General features: G+C 34.6%; 1 protein-coding gene across 1 annotated transcript; it reads left to right on the top strand.

The window, feature by feature from the left end:
• Positions 1-2,315: 2,315 nt before the first annotated feature.
• On the top strand, positions 2,316-25,350 carry LOC120350033 (probable leucine--tRNA ligase, mitochondrial). Its single transcript, XM_039422032.1, has 5 exons — positions 2,316-2,481; positions 7,881-8,063; positions 11,782-12,014; positions 16,139-16,372; positions 25,044-25,350. Exons 1-5 carry the CDS (start codon positions 2,394-2,396, stop codon positions 25,290-25,292), a joined length of 987 nt encoding a protein of 328 aa, XP_039277966.1. The 5' UTR covers positions 2,316-2,393; the 3' UTR covers positions 25,293-25,350.

Consider the following 25,350-nt stretch of genomic DNA (forward strand, 5'->3'; position numbering starts at 1 on the left):
CTCCCAACAACACACTAATAATAGACAGTGTATAGGGTGTCTATGTTGCAAATGTGAGTGTTAACTGAAGCCGATAGTCGGCAATATTTTCATTGCAATATTTGGTCAATTGTTGTATTTGTTTCAATAAGTTGGGAGTATTGACGAATTCAAGATCTGACTAGATATGATTCACATGTGATTCGAACTCCCTTACAACCTGCGTTCAAATTGTAGTAAACTACTAGTTTTCTTATCGGTTGAGAGATGTACAAGTGAAAATAATGACAGTGCCTAGTTTGTACATATATAGCTGTATAACTTACATTAAAGAAAATATCAATAAACTTACAACCAGAACATCTATTCATGTACACAACACTAGAAAAAAACACACAATACATCTACCTTATTCTAGGCTAACTAAAATCCACAAAAGCCATAATTATGTAGGTATTGAACTCTTTAACGCCAGTGCCCGTGCAGTACCTTTGGTGAAGTTCAAGTCAGTATTGGGTAACTGGATAAAGAGCAAGGCTTTTTACTCAATCACTGAATTTAATGAATGTGGTAAAACTGACTTCCTGTTTGTTTAGATAAAATTATCAGAATTACTAATTTTTGTTAATTTTTGTTATAAGTAAGTTAATTTAGTGTTGTAAAATAATTTGTCTTACTGTTTAGTTTGGTAATTTTATTAGCATAGTCTTTGTATATTGTGTTATTTAATTAGTGATATAAGTGATGCATCGTAACTCACTCTCCATCTCTAGCACCATCATCATTATCATCCAGCTTATACTAGACTTAAAATACTTATGTCAAATAAGTTGTCTGGAATAAATTGAAATTGAATATCAACTATGTACAAGCTGCTCATCAACTATCTAAATTCGGAGGAGAAATAGTTTTCGACTAATTCTGTTGTCTCTCTCCCAATTATTGTTTTGATTTTGTGTATGTGTAAATGAAAGAAATAAATATTGAATAAATGCTGTACATTTGAAGTAAATTAGAAAGGTTGGTGGAGAGTCCCTTGTAGGAATGTGTCGCCCCGCCTGAATAAGATTAGACATATGCTGTTTAAGTCCTGTTTATACTGTAAACCATTTTGTCATGCAACTTAGCAATCAATTATTATAGCTCAATAAGTATTGACTGATCTTTTTCCTCATACTCTTCAGTCTTTTAGCGGTAGATTAATCAAAACATATACATATATTTTTTATAAAATAGGATTATAGTACCCTTTAAAATTAATAAAACAATAATACAAATTGTAACGTAACTACTTGTTTCGGTGATCACACCATTGTCAGGTTATAAATGTTTACTAATACAGATGGAATTAAATAGAGAATGCATTAATTCAAATGCTAATTAGTGTATAATTATTATTTAACGAAAATCCTAAATAAATGCTGTAAATCACCCCGAAGACTTCTGCTAATATTACTTATACTTCTGAAGACTTCTGCTTGTTTACTAATAGTTTTGTTATTTTAAATAACATCTTCAATAATTTGGTATGATCGCCGAAACTAGTAATTACGTTACAATTTGTATTATTGTTTTAATATTTTTTTTAATTTTATAGGGTACTATAATTCTATTTCATAAATACAATAAAGTAGCCCTGAATTCATACATTTAAAAACATATTTTATTATGATCCATCATGTGGTACATATCTGTCAGGTATAGCCTACTCGAAATTCATTGAGGCAAAGTATTTCTGCGAATATCATAGAACAGTCTTCAGTTCCACCTTACAACAAAAACTTAAGTGATCAAAATAGCAATTTTAACCACAAACTTATAATTTTAGAGATTATCTTCCGAATTCTGATTCCTGAGATATAATATCGAAGTGATACATAACCCAGCTATCGTACATTTGGACTGTTGTATAAAGTAGAATTGGAACTGTTTTGACCATAAGCCTGTGGAACTTTCTGTTAGTTGTGTAATTCTGAATGATTAAATAAAAATAAATAAAAAATATGATTCGATTGTTCGTTAGGTTATTCTTTCCTCCTAGCAATTACAAAGCTATAACACATTATAAATATTAAATAATCCCAACTGGCATTTTGTTTAGCTATTATGACTCCATTCCCATACTTCTGTTGAGAGTTATTAAATTGCCGAAAACCCTCTTAGATACAACATGTCATAACTTAACATAACCTTCTCCTGGACTAATTCTATCAAAATTTGGGAAAGGAACAGTTTTGGGCTTCAAGTATTTTGTTCCTTTCCCAATCATCCATGATGATTAAAGAATGATATTGTATAGATGAATAAATGTCTGATCTAATTCTTCCAGCTGCACTGCATCTCTATTACTCCAGATTCGTGTCTCATTTTCTGCATTCTATCGGTTGGTTGAAAGAGAAGAACCCTTCAAGAGGATGCTGGTTCAAGGAATTGTGATGGGGAAGACTTTCCGAGTCAAAGGTACCGGCCGATTCATCAAGGAAGACGAAGTGGAGAAAGTAGGTAAGTTATCATCACCTTTCCCAAGTTGATATCGCACTTCTTCTAAGGGTCTTCAATCTACTTCAATTTATAATAATACTGATACTGAGGGTGATGCCCACATAATCTCTTAGGCTTGTGCGTGTGTAATGAGTGAGAGGGATGATGATGAGAGATGACAACTACTTTTTAGGTAGTCGGGACCGACGGAATATACAGTGGCGAGGCGTCCGGTCTTCGTTTGATGCGGCGATGAGTAGAGGAATTGGACTAAAAATATTAAGATAACCTCAACACTTAAATGTACATTTGTAGGCTTCAAACCCCGAAATTATGTTCTAAAACTCCGAAACTTGAAAAAAACTATAAGAATATGATGAGTATGACGCTCAATATGAATATGAAGCGCAGAAGGCAAGCAGATCACTCCAGTCCCCCTCCAGTCCTTGGCCAGAGCCCCCAGCCTACAGGTTTCAGACCATTCAAGTAATGCTCGAAATACATCGCAACCGGCTGCGATGTATTTAGGCTTCGCGCGTTCTCGACTACTGTCGGTTGTTTTCGGTAGCTGCGTTCTCCCTCCTTCACACATCCCACCATCTCTACAGCTTTAACGGAAATTTGCTCATTTGAAATAATATTATTGTTTTAAAAGTGAGGTTAATCTTATTCCTGTGAGTTAGTAATCGTGTTTTTACAGTATTTCATGTGCATGAATTAGTGAATGTGAAGTGTGAACCATGGAGAAAGTGAAAGATGAAAACAGTATTATTAATATGAAAGAAATTCCAGTTGTAGTGAGAGTTGTTAGTAATGGAAAGTTGGTAGTGAGGATACACTGAAAATTATACAAGAGGTGAAATTGGAGAGAATTCTTCTCAGTTCTCTGCCTTTTGTATGTGAGTTCAGAGGAAAATGTTCACGTACTCCAAAAGCTTCAAAAATCAACAATTTGCTAGCATTTCTAAATTTCCTAAAAGATGGCACTTGGACCCACTTGAATGTTGGGGGGTGGGGGTGGCCTGCGATGACCGGTGGAGTATTCCACGCCTCGCCACTGGGTATATAGTTTCCTCCGAAAGACGGGGTGCCCGTATGTGATTGTGCTATGGTCAAAAACTGTAGTGACTATTTGTCGAAATTTCCATGCTTAGTAGATTCAATCAAGCTACGAAATCTCAATTTCGACCAAGTAACGTTCATAATAATATAGACCTTTACGTTAATATGTAAAACTGTGGTTTCCTAGATGGTTAAACAACAAAGTTTGTAGAAATATTACAAGTATGTTGTATGCTATTATTTCAAGAAGTATGTTTATTGTAATGATTTATATCAAATTATAATAAAAGATTTCGCAAAGTGTCACCTGGTCATATGGGACATATATATGAATCATATATTATCTCATATTGATCAGGATTTTAGAGTTTTAATTTAGAAAGTTTAATGAACAATGTTTTTGTCTTTGAACATTTTTTGTCATCGACAGAAAGATTGTTTATTTCTTTGTTTATCAAAATTATTGTAGCTTCTCTTTGTTTTTGATAACAAACGTGCTCGCTTGTGCGACTAATAAAAATGTATTTGAAATGGCTTCATGTTTGGCATTGACTGAGTTATATATTAAACCCAAAATTTTACTTGTGTGGTGTGTGAGCTCGTTCGTTAGGACTGTGAGTAAAATCCGTCTGTTCTGGTGAAGGGATAGATTTTGTTCTTGTTTTATAATGCAGTTTTCTGTCACAGTTCAAGCAGTTTAAAGAGAATTGTATTATTGAATAAGAAGGGATCTGAACCCACTTCATTAGATCAGTTTTTTTTATTTTTAATTAATAATTAACGTCGCGTTTCAACAGTGGATGCCAAATTGGGAAGCATTATCATAAAGGTAGGTGACTACTGAGTCATTGTTTTAAATTTTCATAACTACAACAAAATGAATCTTCACTAGCAGCAAGCGAGTAGCCCTTGAAATTTCATCAGTTTATTATTATTTCGTTATTTTCTAATTATAATTCTAATTTTGTACAAATAATTTATTGTTTTGTTTTAATTATCAAAAACCAGTACGATCATTTCTTGTTTTTCATTTTCCCACCCTTACATACTCGGTGAAGGCAGATCTTGCTTACAAAAGCTATAAACAGTCACTGAACACACTAATCTGGATCAAATGAAATGTGGTTTTTACCAAAGTTAGTGGCTCTATATTTGAAGGGTTTTTTGGTATTGTTAAAAACAATCACGGTATATTTAAGAAAAAATGGAAAATAAGTAAAAATGAATGAATGAGTCTATCGCGACTTTTCTATAGAACTTTTCAGATTCAAGTGATGGGGCTTTGAGTAAATTTATTTATTCATTTATTAATTCGTCTATTTCCGTATTTGTATGACTTGTCCGTGAACAAATGAAATGATTATTAACTTATTCATTACATGAGTAGAAATTTTTACTACAGCAAGCGGTGCTTGGCACTGCTCAAATCACACTTACGCGACTTAGGTCGAGAAGAGATTCGACTCTAGTCAAGAGCATGTGTTTTCAAATAGTGACGTCGCCTTGACTAGAATCGACTGGTCTGAGTGTCACCATTTGGAAACAGTGGCGTATCCAGGGGAGGAGGATATGGGGATGTATCCACCCCCTAAATTGAACCTGGATTTTTTTGTGGATGGATCAGCCACAAAAAATAGCATCTAATGCTATTTTTTCGTTAGATTGTACTATGTAAGTAGTGAAATAATTGCGAAGTTGTGTTTCTTTTCTGGCTTAAAATTTTGCAAAATTACTCAACAATTTCTAATTTGTAGAGATTTGAGTGAAATATTTTTGTTTTTAATCAGTTTTTAAATATCAAAATTCAAAATTTTTAGTTCAGTCATTAGTTTTGAAGTGGAAATTGGACTTATTGAAGTGAAAGTGAAATCTTAACCTTATTCTTTTTTGAAACTTTTATTTGTTAAAATTTGGGAGAAGACAGTTTTGGACTATGCCTGTTGTTTTCTCCCAATCATATTATATTTATTATAATTATGATCTGTAATTGCCAATGAAATAAATAAATATAATAATATTATATTATAAGGGACCATAGAATAGCACTGCAATAGAAATGATAATAATGAGCTATTTGCTTGCAGACAGTGAGTGGTTTAGTGCATAGGGACTAGATAACAGGGGATAGAGAAACCAGATAGGACTTCAAATTTAGTTCACTTTTTACCATCCATTATTGTGAAGCAATTCTTATTAAAAGAAATTCAATAGAGCTCATATTGTTCTAGTTGGTTATAGTTTATTCAGTTCCATGCATTTCCTTAGAAAAAACTGCAGCAGCTCCTTCTAGAGAGTACCCCCAAAAATTTCACAGTTATAATGAACGGGCGTAGTTTCTACCGTGGACAGGAGGGACACATCCCTCTAATAGTTGTAAAAAATGTTTTTTCCTCCACCTACTGTATAAAGTACTTACTTTACTCCCTGAAACCTAATACTAAAGTGTCACTTTTTCGCTCTCGGTAGTAAAAAACAGAAAAACTCCCTAGGGAGAAAAGTGACTCCATTTAAAAAACATGTGGACATCAAATACCAGCCAACAAATATTTTTGATCTGCAAATTCAAATCTGAACCGCGTGATCTGGAGTCAGCCATTTTGGTAACTGCCCAGCTGATATAATTGTTACAACTTTTGCCGATAGATAGCGCAATCGGCAGTGCCAATCAGACGACCGGTTTTTATTTTCTAGATTTAGGTTATGTTGTTAGGAATCATTGTCACCAATACGTAAGTTATTAGAATGATTTTATTTGCAGTTTCTATAAAAAATGTAGATGGAGGAAAAATGTTGTGTACATCACGAGCGAAAAATACTTTCTCTCCCTCAGGAAAATTGCTGCCCTCGGCTTCGCCTCGGGCTTCAACTTTTTCCCACAGGGAGAAAAAGTCGTACTTTTCACTCTAGATATACAAATAACTATATTTAACCCTCCCCCTTAAAAGAATGTAAGTTTGAACACTCAAGTGAATTAGAAAAAATGGTTAATCAAGTTAAAACTAAGCCTATAAAGTTGGTTGAAATAGTGCTTTATTGGAGCCAAAATTTAAGCATTCTAGCTTGTTATCTAATAATGAGTAGGCCTTCTAAAAAATCACTTTTTGTTAACAATTGAATGACTAATAAAATTCTACTCCATTCCATTCTATTTGTTATGTAATCAAAAACCCATTGGCCTATGACATTTTCAAGGGAAAATCGAAATAATAAGTGGTCTACTGATCACCAAAAAAACTTGAATGGAATGTTGGTTTTCAAGTGGAAATTGCGTAAAACCGCACCAAATTGGAAGTATATTTTCAAAATTTTTCGAGGGGGAGGACCCCCGGATTACCCTTCGGTGGGGGTATTCCATACCCCCACATCCCCCGGTGTATCCCTCAAAGTTGGGTGTTTTCTACTCCAATTTTATGATCCCCCCCAAATTTTTTTCTGGATACGCCACTGTTTGGAAACATGCTCTTGACTAGAGTCGAGTCTCTTCTCGACATGAGTCGCATAAGTGTGAGTTGAGCCTAACATTAGACTATTTTTGTGTTCATTCATATTATTCTTCAATGTTGTTATCAATCATGAATTGCTTACTTTAATTAAATCATATTTTTGTTATTGAATAGAACGACTAGCAGTCAAATTTCTTCAATAAATTAATTGACTGAGCGAAGTGAGGTCTAAGATTCAAGTTGACGGTTTGGCATTTCTCTTAATGTTTATATGTTTATACGTTGCGCATTTACGGCGGAACGCGGTAATATATTTTCATGATATTTGACATGTATGTTCCTTTTTTAATTGCGCGTCGACGTATATACAAGGTTTTTGAAATTTTGCATTTCAAGGATAATATAAAAGGGAAAAGGAGCCTCCTTTATACGCCAATATTAGAGTAAAAATCAGACTATGGAATTATTCATCATAAATCAGCTGACAAGTGTTTACACAGATGTGTGGAGAAGCCAGTCTATTGCTGTATTTCCATAAGGTCTATAGTTTCAATCAGGTACTTGTGGATGAGAATACTGCGTGAGGTCTACTGTTCACAGAACTACTAGTTATATTCACTTACTGTGATAACAATGGTTGACAAACATGAAAATGGCGGACCTGTCGAAAGATCTCGTTGTCACAGTAAGTGAATAAATTCATTTATTGGAGAAATTTTACTGCTAGTTGTTCTATTCAATAAAGAAAGTGATTTAGTTTATATTTTGCTGCTAATATTTCTCTTAGTTTCTTTTTCATAATGTGTGATCGTGGCTTCAAGTTTGTGGCAAATAACATTAACGCAGTGAAATATAAAACGTCATGAATGATTGAACACCATTAATAATAGAAATTCTTTCATTTTCCAATTTTAGGTAAAAAGTTAGTAGAGAAAGGATCAGGAGCAGCCGTTGTTCAAACGTGGGAGAAGATGAGTAAGTCGAAGCACAACGGTGTGGATCCAAAGCAAATGCTGAACGATTATGGAATCGACTCCACAAGGCTGCTCACTCTGGCAGACGTTTCTCCTACTTCAAATCGCAATTGGAACTCACAGAGTAAGATAGTTACAACGAATATTATCATAGCCACCTCTAATACAAGGCCGCGGCCTACGATATTGCAACGTCGCAATGTAGGCCTAGAATCTAATACATGATTGGTGAAAAAAATCAGCTGTATTTTTTTAAATCTTTTCACCAATCATGTATTAGATTCTAGGCATACACTGCGACGTTGCAATATCATAGGCCGCGGCCTTGTATTAGAGGTGGCTGTGATATTACTCATAAATAACTCATATAGTGAGGTCCACGTTATAATGGCAGTGTTCGATTAACAAGAGTATTGCTATCCTTGTCTATCATTCAACAAAGAAGATAGCGCTATCTCTTTCTCGCTTTGCTCTGTTGCCAGATCGTCTTTTAACATCCTGTTACATCCCTCAACACAGATTTAGCCTAAAGAGGGATGCACTGTGTTTTTTTCTGTTACATGCTTAATAGCTCTTAATAGCTCTTAAGAGCTCTTTAACAGCTCTGTTACATCCCTCAACACAGGTTTAGCCTAAAGAGGGATGCACTGTGGTTTTTTCTGTTACATGCTTAATATTATTATCTATGTTCAATTATTATGCTTAAGGTATGTATTTGTATTACCAATTGTAATGTTCACCATTATGTTTATGTATGTATTTGTATTACCAATTATTGTAAAAATGCAGTGAAATAAACGAATTATTATTATATGAACTATTATTAACAATGTAGAATTAATTGACCGAGCGAAGTGAGGTCTAAGATTCAAGTCGACGATTTTGAATTTCTCATTATGTTTATATTTTGTTTATATTTATGTTTATATGTCCGCATTTACGGCGAAACGCGGTAATGATTTTCATGAAATTTGACAGGTATGTCCTTTTTATAGTGCTCGTCGACGTATATACAAGGTTTTTGGCAATTTTTCATTTCAAGGATAATATAAAAGGAAAGGAGCCTCCTTCATACGCCAATATTAGAGTAAAAATCAGACTATAGAATTATTCATTATTAATCAGCTGTCGAGTGGATTATTAATTGCATGCAATGACGCATGCAATTCAATATCTCAATGTAACTTTTTAAATTGCTCGTCGACGTATATACAAGGTTTTTGGCAATTTTTCATTTCAAGGATAATATAAAAGGAAAAAGAGCCTCCTTCATACGCCAATATTAGAGTAAAAATCAGACTATAGAATTATTCATTATAAATCAGCTGTCGAGTGGAATATAAATTGCATGCAATCAATATCTCAATGTAACTTAGTGAAAAAACAGCTGTTATGTGGAATATTAACTCCATGCAATTGATAACTTGAAATAGCATAGTATTTTCTCCCGACTTTTCTTTGCTTTCATCTCGGTAAGCTTTTGATGATAGTAGCATAGCTGTTTACATCAAATTATTAGCATTGTCGATACAACAACCCAAACAGCCATTAGTCGTTTATACACCGATACCTATCTCGCCGACACGACAGGACAGGACAGAATTTACTCTGATGGACAGTATTAGAGGAGACTGTGGTTTATAACTGCGCGAGGTCTACTGTTCACAGAACTACTAGTAGGCTAATTAATTAACAAAAAATTTCATCGTAATTATGAAAGTTCATTATTAAATTATTGAAAAATATAATTTCTTGCTTAATAAATTATAATTGATTATTTTAAACGAGAATGAACCGTTAATATTACATCAATAAACCTGTATCAGCTACCTTCTATTGAAGGCATTGACAAGACAGAGATTCGGCAAAGTTTTTCTCCTATCTTCCTACACTGCCATTATAACGTGGACCTCACTATAGTTACTCAGGGTTACTTGCATAGCTACTCATAGTTTATTTAATTAATGAAATGAAATTTGTCATTTTTTTTACTATGACCAAAACCAAAAAATGAGACAATTTCCTACTGAAGGCATCAGTAGACAGGAAAATCCTACTGATTGATTGATTAGCTATCTTTATTTAAAACCTAGGAGGGCGAAGCTAGGGCAAAGCCGGCCCTCTTTTACACTTAACCCTAATGTTAGTGGTAATAATGATAGTGTATCATAGAGTTTTCTTTAACAAGAAGTATGGACTATCACTGTCCATTTTCACAATATGTAGGTACCGATTTTAGAAATCTAGAAGACATAACCTCATTTGGACTTTTAATGTTACCTGAATTTGGGAGAGAAATAGTACAAGGTACTAGTTTTTCTCTCCCGATCTGTGCTTCATTGTAAATAAAGAATAAAATAATGAAGATTTTTCGGCACGGCAGGACAGAAAGCTCTCTGATTGGCTGATTGGGTTAGCGTAACGACAATCAGCCAATCAGAGAGCTTTCTGTCGTACCGGCGAGAATAATGAATAATGAATTTATTGCCAAATACAAGAAATATTTTTACAAACAAAATAATTATTAAATTACAATAGTTTTTGGCGTGACTGGAAAAAGAAGCCTTGAGAGAAATCGGTAAGTGTGAAAACGGTCTTTCATGTGTTAGTACTTTACCAAATTCATAATTTCTAGTTTCTTTATTTTGAACATGAAATTGAAGACTTGGGAGAGAAAATATAACCTAGGTTTTGGAAATTTTACTATTTATGAAATTTGTGGGTAGAACAGTTTAGGGCTAGGCCTGTTGCTCTCGGCCGGTCATATCTTTATAATTTATTTATAAATGTGTATTTATTTAATGATTTCTTATAATTTATTCATTTATTGATCCTCTTCGAACTTCAAAGAATTTGATTTTTGGTTCACCGCTTCTTTAAAATTTCTGTATCTTCTATCAATCTATCTTTATCCTTTATTTTATCTTTATTAGCTTTTCTTCTAATTAATATTTAAGATTATGAATTTATCTTCATTCTTTCCTTTTTAATTTTCCTACAAGTCTCTTAATATTTTTTATTTATTTACAATGAAAATGACACTAATCTAATAGCATTGGCAGATAAAATAATAAGGCAGTCCTTTGCTATTTTTCTTCCAAATTTATAGGTGACAAAGTCCAAAATGAGGTTAGAATTTCACGTGTACAATTTTTATAAAATTTTAGTTCAAATTAAACATTAAAACTATAAATTTTGAATTTAAATGGCTTGAATTTATAAATGATTAGAAAATTTCCCTCAATTACCTCTTGTAACGAATAATATTGACTGTATCAATGAGTTACTGTATCAGCAACCAGGGGGACAAAGAAAGCGTGGCCGACCACGCAAGAGATGGTTGGACGACGTGGAGGCAGACCTTCAATCCTTGGGCGTCAGAAGGTGGAGACAGCGAGCACAGGACAGAGATGCATGGAAAAGGCTTGTGGAGGAGGCCAAGGCTCTTCAAGGGCCGTAGAGTCAATGAGTAGTAACGAATAATATTGAGTTATTTAAGAAAATTTGGAATTATAAACTAAACTCTAGCTTACGCACAGGCAATATACTGCCTACGTAAGCTTTTCCCTTTATTATTTATTATTACAGCAACTCATTATTAATTCATAAACCTAGCATTGTTATAAGTTCTATATTATCAAGTCAAATTAATTACAAGGTTTGTTTTATTTTCATATAATTTAGTGAAACTAAGTTTAAAATTAATAATGTATCATTTTTAAATGCTGATATTTTTGTTGTATTTTTGGAGGAAAATATACAACTGTTGAATGTTGAATTTTTGGCGGAAAAATTTTGATTTGATTTGAATTGTATTGATGAATAAAATCTTTTGTTGAAAGCGTTCCCTGGAGTACTGAAGTGGCAACATCGTCTCTGGCTCACTGTGCGACAATTCCAGGCAGCTCGTAATATTAGAGATGAATTGCAGAAAAGCGATACTTTCGATGAGCAGGATGCGTTTATTTGGGACTCGAGAAATTTCTACCTGAAAGGAGCCACATTTTGCTATTCATACACTCATCAGTTGAGTGTAGCCATATCCAAGATGCAAGGACTCACCGGAAGCCTACGGGTTGGTTTATTATGATATCACACATTTATAAGTAAGCTAATTTATTTTTGTTATCAAAAACAACGACTAGCAGTCATATTTCTCCAATAAATGATCTTTCACTTTCCTTGCCCTACTACCATAGGTAAGGAAAGTATTGCTTTCCAAAAAAAATTAAGGTACCCCAATTTTTAAATTTCTATACGTTTCAAGGTACCCTGAGTCCAAAAACATGATTTTTGGGTGTTGGTCTGTGTGTGTGTGTGTATGTATGTGTACACGATATCTCATCTCCCAATTAACGGAATGACTTGAAATTTAGAACTTGAGGTCCTTACAATATAAGGATCCGACACGAACAATTTCGATCAAATGCAATTCAAGATAGCGGCTAAAATGGAGAAAATGTAGTCAAAAACAGGGTTTTCGCGATTTTCTCGAAAACGGCTCCAACGATTTTGATTAAATTTATACCTAGAATAGTCATTGATAAGTTCCATATCTGTAAAAATTTCAGGAGCTCCGCCCCATCTATGCAAAGTTTGATTTCAAATCCCAAATTATCAGGCTTCAGATACAATTTAAACAAAAAATTCAAAGTTGAAAGGATTGAGCATGAGAATCTCTACAATTAATGTTGAGTAACATTTTCACTTAAAATTGAAAATAAGCTCCAAATTCGAGAAAATGTGATTATCCAATTGCAAAATGTTGGCAACTGTTGATTCTATTAAATGGTTTACTATGAAAAGATAGCAGACCTCGTATGTCTCCAGCGTTATTGTCCTGTCACCAGCTGGCTCAGATCTTTGTTTATAATTAGACTTGAGATGCGCGCGAACACTAGCGTCAAGTGATAAATTTTCATAACGGCAAGGAAAGTTGTGTTAGTGCGCCACACCAGATTTTTCCATTTACTATGTATGACAACGAGATCTTTTAGCAGGTCCAAAAAGTGATTTAATAGTAAACAGTAGAAAACAACATTGAAGAAGTAAGCTAATCCCTTACTCATGATGCAATAATTCATGATTCAATCTCATGCAACTCAAGGAATGGTTTATTATGATATCACACATGCATAAGTAAGTTATGTCCTTACATACATAGTCTAGTTACACACACATTGATCTTTAAACGTACGATTTTTGCCGTCCTTATAGGGCCGGCTTCCGAGATCGGGATTTGGCCAAGTTCTAGACTTTTAACAGCTGGAGTCAGAAAATTGGCTTTCCGAAACGGGGCGTAGTCACAGTCCACATTTAAATTATATTTCAAAAAACCAGAAAATTGAACACGAAATGGAATAAAGAGAAAATAGTGTGAAGTTTCAGCTATTTTGAATTATTTAGGAATGTTTCCAATTATAGAAATGATAAAATAAAGATTATCTTTTGGGAAAGTCAATTTTCTGACTCCAGCTGTTCAAAGTCTAGAACTTGGCCAAATCCTGAGCTCGGAAACCGATCCATAATCTCTACAACCAGATTGATTGGAACTTGACAGACTAACACATGATGTGTAAGTTATGTTTAATCTAATAGAATTTGAAAGGATGACAAAAATCGTACGTCCAAAAATCTTTGTGTGTCTAACTGGACTAACTCATGATTCAAGTTTTCAATATTTTCCCATTTGAGATTCTTAATGTGAGAAACAAAACTATCAAATTATCTTGTTACATAATAATAAAATATGACAAATAGATAAATATCTCCCATGCAAATCAAGCATGAAATGATGACAGGTCAGTCGATACTCAGGCACCAAAATGATCATAATACTTCGTTTGATTAGAGAACCTTATTGAAGTATTTTTCAGTTAACGTATGTGATAGTTTGTCACCTTGTGGGATCGGACTCCCCACACTTGTGCAAATAAGCTATAAAAATATCACGAAAGTGCTATAAATTTATTTTGGGAGGTTATTGGATCATTCAAGATCTCCAGATCCAATTATATCTTGAGTGAATTATGAAAATTCGTCCACTCCATGTATGGGAAGCAACAATATGCTATTTCTGTAAGTAGGTAATAAATAAAATTCCCAATGATTGGTTCTTTCGGTATGTGTCTTCTTGTTAATTTTATTTAAATTATTATATTTACAAAATGAATTCAATCATAGATCTAGGAACAACTACAAATAATAAAATATTAACAAATGAAAAACTACACAAAAAAAAAATTTTTGCCAAAGTTCCGACCTGTCAAGCTCCCCACTACTCCTACCGAACCCTCTAAATATGAAATTTCCAAGTTGGTTGATACATTATTAGACTTCTTAATGGTGATTTTTGGAGGTGTTTAAACCTTTTTTGGGGCAATATTATTCTATAAAAAATCTAGGAAAGAACAGTGTTTGGTTGAGCATGTTCTCTCTCGGTTATTTTAAAGGTGCGTACAGATATACGCGCCGCGAACATGAGCAATTCACTTTTAATCAGCTGACTATATCTGTATTTTTACAGAAACGATAAGATGCAGATATAAGAAGCTTGGCATCAGCTGATTAAAAGTGAATTGCTCATGTTCGCGGCGCGTATATCTGTACGCACCTATAGATTTGTGTTTTAAAGCGAGTGCTTGTTCTGAACAAAGACTAATAAAAATCTGGATAAAGCCAGTTTAAAAGCTTCGACGTCATGAGAACTAGCATTAATACAAATACATATATACAAATAAACAATCTAATCAATAAAATGTACCTAATATTCAAAAATACAATATTATATTAAATTTACTAAAAATATAAATAAATTGCATTTTTCGGAAATTAACCTACTCAACTATGGGAAACCCATGTTCTAGAGCAGGTGTAGTAGTTATACATTAAATTTAGATTGTGGGTGCAAATACATTGGGTAAGTGAGCTCACATATTGTTCGTAATTATGTTTTCTATATTATGTCTTGTCTTCCAGTTTTTATGATCCAGTTTTTAACGGCGCATTTAAATTTTGTTGAGTTTTCTATTATCTTGATGTGTACAGGAAGTAAATTGTGGAGTTTTAGTGCTAGGTGGTTGAAGTGTCGTTGGTATGTTGCCTTCCTAGCCACGTTACGGAAATAATTGGATCAATACACTTCTAGATACATAATTTTTTATGCTTCTTAGATGTCGGATTGTTTCTATGTGCTCTATGGTCCAGAATTAGTGCTACAACTCAACGCTCGTTTAGTCTAACCCAGCCCAACAAGAAACGAAAACATGATTTAAAATAACAGTCACTGTCTAGGGGAATGCCTCAGAACAGAGTTTCAATTTGTCTATTGTATGAAAATATCCTAAAAGGTTCTGTTCAATTCGTTTAAAGGTATAAGGAAAGGTTAGAGAGGTTGGATTAGGTTATAGGTGAAAGCATAGAATAAAACAGTATAAGTTTTCTCTGGTGAAAGGTTCTGTTCAATTCGGTTTAAAAGGTAAAAGGAAAGGTTTCGGAGATCAGATTCTGGCTTTCAAATGACAATATATTAATATTATTTTGAAATGTGTTGATAATTTTTTATAATAAACAAAAATAACTAGAAGTTGGAATACTCCCACATTTGAGATATCGCACCTATGATACCGTGCACTGTCTTTTACACGATTGGTTGAAATGAGATAAACTGAAAGCTGATAAATCTATTTCCGGATACCCTCTAATGGCCGGTTTCCGAGCTCGGGATTCAGCTAAGTTCTAGACTTTAAACAGCTGGAGTCAGAAAATTGGCTTTTCAAAACGGGAAAGCAGTAAATAGTTGCAGCAAAATAAATCTTTATTTTCTCATTTCTATAATTGGAAACGTTTTTCCTTGAAATGAAACATTTCTAAATAATTCAAAATAGCTGAAACGTTAATCTATTTTCTCTCTATTTTATTTTATTCAATTTTTAGTTTTTTTCGAAATTTAATTTAAACGTGACTATGACTGTGACTTCGACTAGGCCCCGTTTCCGAAAGCCAATTTTCTGACTCTAGCTGTTTGAAGTTTAGAACTTATCTAAATCCCGAGCTCGGAGACCAGCCCTAAATAGTCCAATTGGTTTAATTGGATCCAAATGATATTTCTAACCTCCATACTAGTAAAAGTTGAAATCTTTATTTCTTACAGAAAATATATCATCGAATAATGAAATCTAATTTGATTATTGTTTATAGAAAAGCAGCAAAGACGTGGTGGCGCTTAGTGGTGAATACGAACGGGCCCTGGCGGCGCAGATAGTGATGTTGGCCCCAATTGCGCCCCACTTCGCCTCCGAGCTGTGGAGTGGCTTCAGGGAGGCGCCCGGTCGCATCGACAAGAATCCGGGCGAAATCAAGTGGGACTGCCCGCTCGTTGAACAGTCTTGGCCACAAACTGACGACCTGTATAAACTAGATCTCAAATTTATGGTATAGTATTTTAATACCTTATTTTTACCTTTTATTCTATTTTTTCATCCCAAGTCCATAAAGGGCGTTGGCGTCAGGAAGGGTATACGGCTATAAAAAAGCATCATTCTGCTACAACAAATATGATGAGATGCAGTCGCAAAATAAATATTTTGCAGTTTTAGTCGGTGGGAGACGGCTGAAGAAAAGAGATAAGATAAACCCAAAATCTGCGTTTTTTGCGCTTTCTCAGCTTTATCGAGAACAAATGAACAGAAAATGTTCAAATTTACTACAGAAGCTCAGCTGGGGTGTAATAATGTTGTGTTAGAAGGAATTCGAAATAACGCCAAAGATACGCCCAAAATTAGCGGTTTTTTTGCGTTTTCTCAGTTCTTTCATGAGGTAATAGACAGAAAATGAAGGAATTTAGAAATAACGCCAAAGATACGCCCAAAATTAGCGTTTTTTGCGTTTTCTCAGGTCTTTCATTAAGAAAGCTTATTTTATAATAGACAGAAAATGTTCAAATTTGGTACAGAGGTTTAGCTAGGGTCTAAAAATTTTGTGATGAGGTGACTTTAATATTTCATCAAAGATACGCCCAAAATCAGCGTTTTTCCAACGTTTTTCTCAGATTTTCTGCGTTTTCTCAGTACTTTGATTTTCTGATAGAATGAAGCATGCTCAAATGAAAAATGCAGGCGAGCGAAGCGAGCCCGCTGATCTCATTTGCCCCATTGCTAGACGGATATAGCGAGCGACGCGAGCCTGACGGCTAGTCCTACATAAATGTAAGTAACCTTCAGTGAAAATATTATTCTCTCTCACTTATATGGCCAATCGGAGGCTGAAAAAAATGAACCTCGTACATACCACAAATGAAATGTATCAAGTACTAGGGTAGACTACTAATGATTTAATACAGAGCGAGTCATATGTATGGGAACCCTTCAATAAGTTGGAGACTGTTGTAGATATAATACTGTAACTTTCAGGATAAGTTATTGGTCAAATACTCCACCTATTGACGTACAACTGAAATTCAACACATCATAAAGGGGATGACTTAGGGTGGGCACACATCAGTTAGTGAAGACAAGACTAGTCACGATTAGTCACAATACTTCACATGGTCGCTTATGACGCAACTCACACCGATTAGTCATTGCAATTAGACATGTCTTCATAAGCAACTATGTGAAGTATTGTGACTAAACGTGTCTGATCATGTCTTGTCTTGACTAACTGGTGTGTGCCTACCATCCCCTAGCCTTAGGTATGGTACATACCAATGTCCCATTGTATGGTACATCATTTTAAAGGCCTTTTCAAAACAAGAAAGATGGCATCAATAAAAAAGTTCTATGATGCTTGTATCCAAAATGGCGGCTTATTGCAATTTTAGTTTTTGAAAAAATGAGAAGTTGTAACTAAAAATATTTCAAACGTAAACACTCATTGTATGGTAAATCATATCGAAGGCCTTTTCAAAACAAGAAAGATGACATCAATAAAGATTTTCTATGATACTTGTATACAAAATGGCGGCTAATTAAAGTTTTAGGGCCGGTTTCCGAGCTCGGGATTTAGCTAAGTCCTAGATTTTAAACAGCTGGAGTCAGAAAATTGGCTTTCCAAAACGGGGCGTAGTCGCAGCTTCTATAACAGTAGTCGTAGTTTTTATTTTCTCATTTCTATAATTGGAAACGTTTTTCCTTGACGAAATTAGACATTCCTAAATAATTCAAACTTTACACTATTTTCTCTTTATTTTATTTTGTGTTCAATTTTCTAGTTTTTCGAAATTCAATTCAAACGTAACTATGAAAATGACTGCGACTACGCCCCGTTTTGGAAAACCAATTTTCTGACTCCAGCTGTTCAAAGCCTAGGACTTACCTAAAATCCCGAGCTTGGAAACCGGCCCTAAAACTTTAATCAGCTGCCATTTTGGATACAATTATCATAGACCATTTTTATTGATGTCATCTTCCTTGTTTTGAAAAGACCTTGAAAATGATGTATCACACAATGGGTATTCACATTCAAAATATTCGAGTTACAATCCCTCATTTCTTTAAATACTAAAACTTTATTCAGCTGCCATTTTGGATACAAGTATCATAGAACACTTTTATCGATGCCATCTTTCTTGTTTCAAAAAGGCCTTTAAAATGATGTACCACACAATGGGTGTTTACATTTAAAATATTCGAGTTTCAACTCCTAAGTCACCCCCCTTATGAGGGATTGAAATTCAGTTGTACGTCAAAAGGTAGAGTATTTGATCAATAACTTATCCTGAAAGTTACAGTAGGCTATTATATCGACAACAGTCTCCAACTTATTGAAGGGTTCCCATATGGCTCACTCTGTATAAAATACTTTTAGTACTTGAAACTTTTTATTTGTGGTATGTACGGGGTTAATTTTTTCAACCTCCGATTGGCCATATAAGTGAAAGACGAATAATTTTTCCACTGAAGGTTACTTACATTATTAATATATAAACAATATAAAACATGTTGTACCCTTTTTATTTGAAACATTTCAACGACTAGTTTTTTTATATTGTTTTTATTAATTTTAATAAAGTAGCCCAAAAAGGTGAAGTAATTTTACATTTATGATTATTCTTCAACGTAATTGTCGTGAAGGTTGAGGCATTTGTCATATTAGTGGACTAGCCTACCAAAACCCTTCATAAATCGCAGCCGCCAAATGAGTTCAATTGGGCTATGCCGTTGTTTTTGATTTCCTCGTCAGTTTAAAAGCTCAGCCCTCAAAGTCATGTCTTGATTTTGGGGTAAAAAGTATAAGTTACTAGTGGTGAAGTCAGGTTTGTATGGTGGATTATCGAAATCATCCGGTTTGATTTGTTGGAGAAGCCGTTTGGTCGCACCAGCACTGTGAGCCCGAATTGTCATGCATCACAACGATTCTGGAAGTCATTTCAATTTTCCGAGAGCATTCACAATTCACACTCATCACTCATAACGTTTCCTGCTCAAACTTGAATATTCCTTTGTTAGATTCATGCCAAACTATTACTTCTTGCAAACATCTTTAAAGATTCATAACTAGCACTTGGCGGAGACTCGAATGACGCGGCCATGTTTCTGGCCGACAATAACTCGACAATTGACGATCTGGCCGTACCAGGGCGTTTAGTGAAGATGACAAGCTGTTTAGCTCTATGAAAATCATGATTGGAGGTTGAAAAAATGACCCTTGTATACTCGCTATTTTCCCATATTTACTTGCATGGCCCCACTTTTATTGGTTGGTTGTCAATTTGGAGTGAGATATAAGATATAAGATATTTTTTATTGCCAATAAACATAAACAGTGCAGTAATAGGCAAAAGTCACAATACAAACAGTACAATAAAAGTAACATAATCATATCACTGGCGGAAATCACAATACAAACAAAAGATTACCAAGTGACTATACAACCAACAACTGAATCAACCGAATACAGTCAAACAAAAAAGCAAAACACAAAACTAACTAAAACACTCAACACTGTACCACAAGTGTATCATTATTATAGTATGCTTATTTTATGAAAAATACTTATACAAACTCTACTCTGCTATACATTAATAAAAATATCACCTTCAAGAAACTCTTGCACTGTACATAGAGGGACTTAGATGTAACCCAGTTACTTGCTAACTGCCATCCTGAAACGACCAACTGGAAGCGCTCTAATTTCTAGCGGCAGCCTGTTAAATAGTTTTATTTGCTGGAAATAATAGCTTTTGTAAGTTTTCCTCAGTCGAACGTGAGGCACTGTTAAATTTTCCCTATTCCTAGTATTGAAATTGTGGGTATTTGACTGGGTATCAAAACTGGAAATTTTTTGTCTCACCTGTAACAGATTTTGATGAATGAAAAGTGCCGGTAGGGTCATAATATTCAGCTGTCTAAAAGCTTCTCTGATTTACTTATGATTCTTAATCGCTTTTTTCTGCCACAAAAATGCCCTGATGCTATGGGTTGAGTTCCCCCAAAGGTAAACACCATATGATAGAATAGAATGGAACAATCCAAAATAAGTGGTTTTTAAAACTTGATGGCTAACACAGAATTTTAATGTTCGGAGCAAAAATATAACTCTAGCCAGTCTTTTACATAATTCCGTGATATGCACATGCCAATCAAGCTTTGAATCCAAGTTCATACCCAATAGCTTAACAGAGGTGACACCAACATCTGCTAATACATTATTATTGAGTGAGAAGAATATTTCTTCTGTCTTGCTCTCATTAATGCACAAGTCGTTTGAAGTGAACCATTGCTTTGCATCAACATAGGATTGGTTCAGCATCCGTACAACCCTCCTACTTACATTAGAATTAATCAGAGTGGTATCGTCTGCATAGAGCACAGGTAAAGTGTGATCATTGTACTGAAGGTCATTCATAAAAACCAGAAACAGAAACGGTCCAAGTACGGAGCCTTGAGGAACACCTGCTAGTACTTCCTCATATTGAGAATTTTCCAAGGTGTCAGCGACCACAACTTTCTGTTTCCTATCAATTAGGTATGATTGGATAAGTTTAAGTTCCTTATTTTTAACACCATAGAAGTTTAACTTATCCAACAATTTTTCATGGTGGATACTCTCAAAAGCCCGGCTCAAATCTATCAATTTCGCACCAGTTACTTATTTCTTTTCAAAGCCTTTCAGTATTTCATTGACCACAGATTCAATCGCCATCACTGTGGAATGCTTTGGTCTAAACCCATATTGATGGCAATACAATAAACCCTTAGATGTAAAATACTCATAAAGCTGAATTAATACACACATTTCAATGATTTTGCTAACAATAGGAACTATGGCAATGAGTGAAACTAAATCTGTAGAATACAGTGAGGCCATTATTAATTCTATCTCAATTTTATGGTTTGTAAATTTGATATTTTCAAAGCTATGAAAAATTAACTTTTTTGGAAATAAATCAGTCTATCCATTTATTCACTTTTGACGAAACATTGGATTGTTTTTCAAATCCGTACTGGAGCATTTTTCAATTTGATCATGTTCTGGCAATCACTTTCCAAAAAACCTGAAGACCGCATGAAAACTGTGATTCTGAGCGTATATTGAACGTTTATCTGAGTATTGAAGAGCGTAAATTGTATTTTGAAAAGTAAAAGTGACATAACCAACATTTTTATTTGGACAGTACCTATAGTATAAATTGGAAATGGAACAGTTTTGGGCATGAGCCTGTTGTGCCTTTCCTCATGTTAAGTATTTGTACACGATGTGATAAATAAATATTTGATGTTATTTCGAAGCTCTTCTAGAATATAATTTTCCAGACCCTAGCTGAATCTGCGTATCAAATCAAAACATTCTCTGTCCTAGAACTAGAATTAGTTTCCTAGAACTCGGCGAAATTCTGATGTTGGAAATGCGTATTTTATAATATTTTTCAGATCCGTTTTAAGTACGCAACTAGAGGTCCAACTGAACATGCGGGCCAATTTGAAAGTTTTTGGCTCAGAATATTAATTTCTAGTTCTGCCGATAAGATAATGAGCAAATGAATGAGTGACATTTTTTTATTAATTTCTAGTTCGGACGATAAGAGAATGAGTGAATGAATTTACTTTTTTATTCCATTCAAATTACAAAGTTAATACTTTTGATGATTTCAGATGTGACTACAATAGATAACATAATATTCTCTTATTATCTATTCCATTCTATTCTATTATATCAGTGGTCGCCAAACAGTCGATCGCGAGCTACTGGTAGCTAGTGGGGTAGTTTTTGGTAGCTCACAGAAATGATCGTGCAAAAGAATGAAAACAGTAGTCAAAGTAGTAAATAAGATTAGAGCACATGCACTTCAAAGACGACTGTTTAGAGAATTAACAGAAGAGTTAGAATGTCAGTATGGTGATCTGTTGCTTCATACAGAGGTTAGTTGGCTTAGCAGAGGCAGAGTTTTGCAAAGTTTCAAATAGTTGCTTCCTGTATTGGTAATTTTTTTCAAAGAACGAGGTGAGCATCTTACTGAACTCGAAGATCCAACATGGCTACAAAATTTTGCATTTCACACAGCTATAACTGAGAAGTTGAATGATTTGAATTTGCAGCTTCAAGGGAAAGATAAGGACATTGGTGGAATGATTTCAACTGTAACATTTTTTCCAAAAAGCTCGAGATGTGGGAAAAGAATGTCGTCCAGTTCGAATATGAACATTTCCCCAGTCTGAAGAAAATCAATGACGAGAAAATCCTCCACGGCACCGCAGCAATAACCAAGAATACGTTACAATTCTTTTAGACTTGAGACAACAGTTTGATCAACGATTTCAAGATTTTAAAAGCATATTATGGTACAATTCATCAATTCTCTTTTGTAGAGATCGATGCAGAAGATTTTGCAGCTTGTGTTGTAAAACATTTTGGTGGAGATCAGGCTTCAATTGAAATGGAATTTGTGGATTTTCAAAATGACCTGTCTCTCAGATCACTTTCTACAACTGGAAATATTTGGCCCCAAAGAAAAATATCCAAATATTATTCAAGTTGCATTGAAGTTGAAAGCTCTACCTACCATACTTGTGTGAAGCATCATTTTTAAATATGAAATTCATAAAAAATCGATATAGGAGAAGACTGGCTGATAAACATTTGGACATCAGAATGGCGGCTACAACGTACACTCCAAACATCAAGAAAATACTTGATGATCAAAAAGAGGTCCACTGCTCTCATTGAAAAGTACATTTCAACTTTTGCTAAGAAATAAGTAGATTTCAACACTAGTATCTTCATGAGGCAAAAAGTGTGAAAATTTCATTTTGCGTACCGTGTACTTTCTTCAGTCTAATAATCCTTGGTAGCTCACTAGAAGATTTATAAATGCTATTCTAGCTCACAGGTTCATAAGTTTGTCGACCATTGTTTTATATCCTAACCCTTTCTATTCTAGTATTTCGTTCAATGACTCATTGTCGCATCGATTTCGATTCTTCCAGATTCATTTGCACATGCATCCAGCAAATGAGTCATCCTCGCTTATGGATTTCTAATTGACCGAGCGAAGTGAGGTCTAAGATTCAAGTCGACGGTTTGGCATTTCTCTTAAATGTTTATATGTTGCGCATTTACGGCGAAACGCGGTAATAGATTTTCATGAAATTTGACAGGTATGTTCCTTTTTTAATTGCGCGTCGACGTATATACAAGGTTTTTGGAAATTTTGCATTTCAAGGATAATATAGAAGGAAAAAGGAGCCTCCTTCATACGCCAATATTAGAGTAAAAATCAGACTATAGAATTATTCATCATAAATCAGTGACAAGTGATTACACAGATGTGTGGAGAAGCCAGTCTATTGCTGTATTTCCATAAGGTCTATAGTTTCAATCAGGTACTTGTGGATGAGAATACTGCGTGAGGTCTACTGTTCACAGAACTACTAGTTATTTAAATAATTATTACTTTCCTTGCCCTGTTACCATAGGTAAGGAAAGTATTGCTTTCCGAAAAAAATTAAGTTACCCCAATTTCTATACGTTTCAAGGTCCCCGAAAAAGTGGTTTTTGGGTATTGGTCTGTATGTGTGTGTGTGTGTGTGTGTGTGTGTGTGTGTGTGTGTGTGTGTGTGTGTTGTGTGTGTGTGTGTGTGTGTGTGTGTATGAGTGTATGTGCGTCTGTGTACACGATATCTCATCTCCCATTCAACGGAATGACTTGAAATTTGGAACGTAAGGTCCATACACTATAAGGACCCGACACGAACAATTTCGATCAAATGCAATCCAAGATGGCGGCTAAAATGGCGAAAATGTTGTCAAAAACAGGGTTTTTCTCGATTTTCTCGAAAACGGCTCCAACGATTTTGAACAAATTCATACCTGAAATAGTCATTGATAAGCTCTATCAACTGCAACAAGTCCCATATCTGTAAAACTTTCAGGAGCTCCGCCCCATCTATGCAAAGTTTGATTTTAGATTCTCAATTATCAGGCTTCAAATACAATTTAAACAAAAAATTTCGTGTGGAAAAGATTGAGCATGAAAATCTCTACAATTATTGTTCAGTAACATTTTCACCTAAAATTAAAAATATCTCGAAATGTGAGAAAATAAGATTATTCAATTGCAAACTGTTGGCAACTGTTGATTCTATTAAATCATTCACTTCGAAGAGATAGCAGACCTCGTGTGTCTCCAGCGTTATTGTCCTATCACCAGCTGTCTCATATCTTTGAATAGTAGACTTGAGATGCGGGAGAACACTAGCGTCAGGTGATCAATTTTCATAACGGCAAGGAAAGTTGTGTGAGTGCGCCACATCAGATTTTTACTCTAATATTGGCGTATGAAGGAGGCTCCTTTTTCCTTTTATATTATCCTTGAATTGCAAAATTTCCAAAAACCGTGTATATACGTCGACGCGCAATTTAAAAAGGAACATACCTGTAAAATTTCATGAAAATCTATTACTGCGTTTCGCCGTAAATGCGGAACATATAAACATTCAAACATTAAGAGAAATGCCAAACCGTCGACTTGAATCTTAGACCTCACTTCGTTCGGTCTATTAATTAATTATTATTATTAATTCGTTATTGATTCATACAAGTACATCATCGATTGTAATTGATTTATAATTATTAATTTTTCCATCTTTATGCATTTCTGTTTCAGGTGAACAATGCTTTTAAAGGCAGTTTGAAAGTAGCACGTTGTGAGCTGGACGCACTGAGCAAATGCAATGTTGAGGCAATGGCGCTCAATGAACCGGCCGTCACCTCCGGTATTGATAATAGACCAATCATCGATGTCAAGTACAAGTTGTTCCCAGGCTGCGAGGCAATTATCAACTTCATCACATTGAAGTCTGATAAGAAAACTGAGGAAAGTGGGGATGATGAATGTCTTGCTCAGAAGGCTTGATATTGTTCGTTCTAATCCTATCATAGTATTTGTTATAATATAATAATATTACTTCCAA

The sequence above is a fragment of the Nilaparvata lugens genome, chromosome 2 (genome assembly GCF_014356525.2).
Source record: "Nilaparvata lugens isolate BPH chromosome 2, ASM1435652v1, whole genome shotgun sequence".
NCBI lineage: Eukaryota > Metazoa > Arthropoda > Insecta > Hemiptera > Delphacidae > Nilaparvata > Nilaparvata lugens.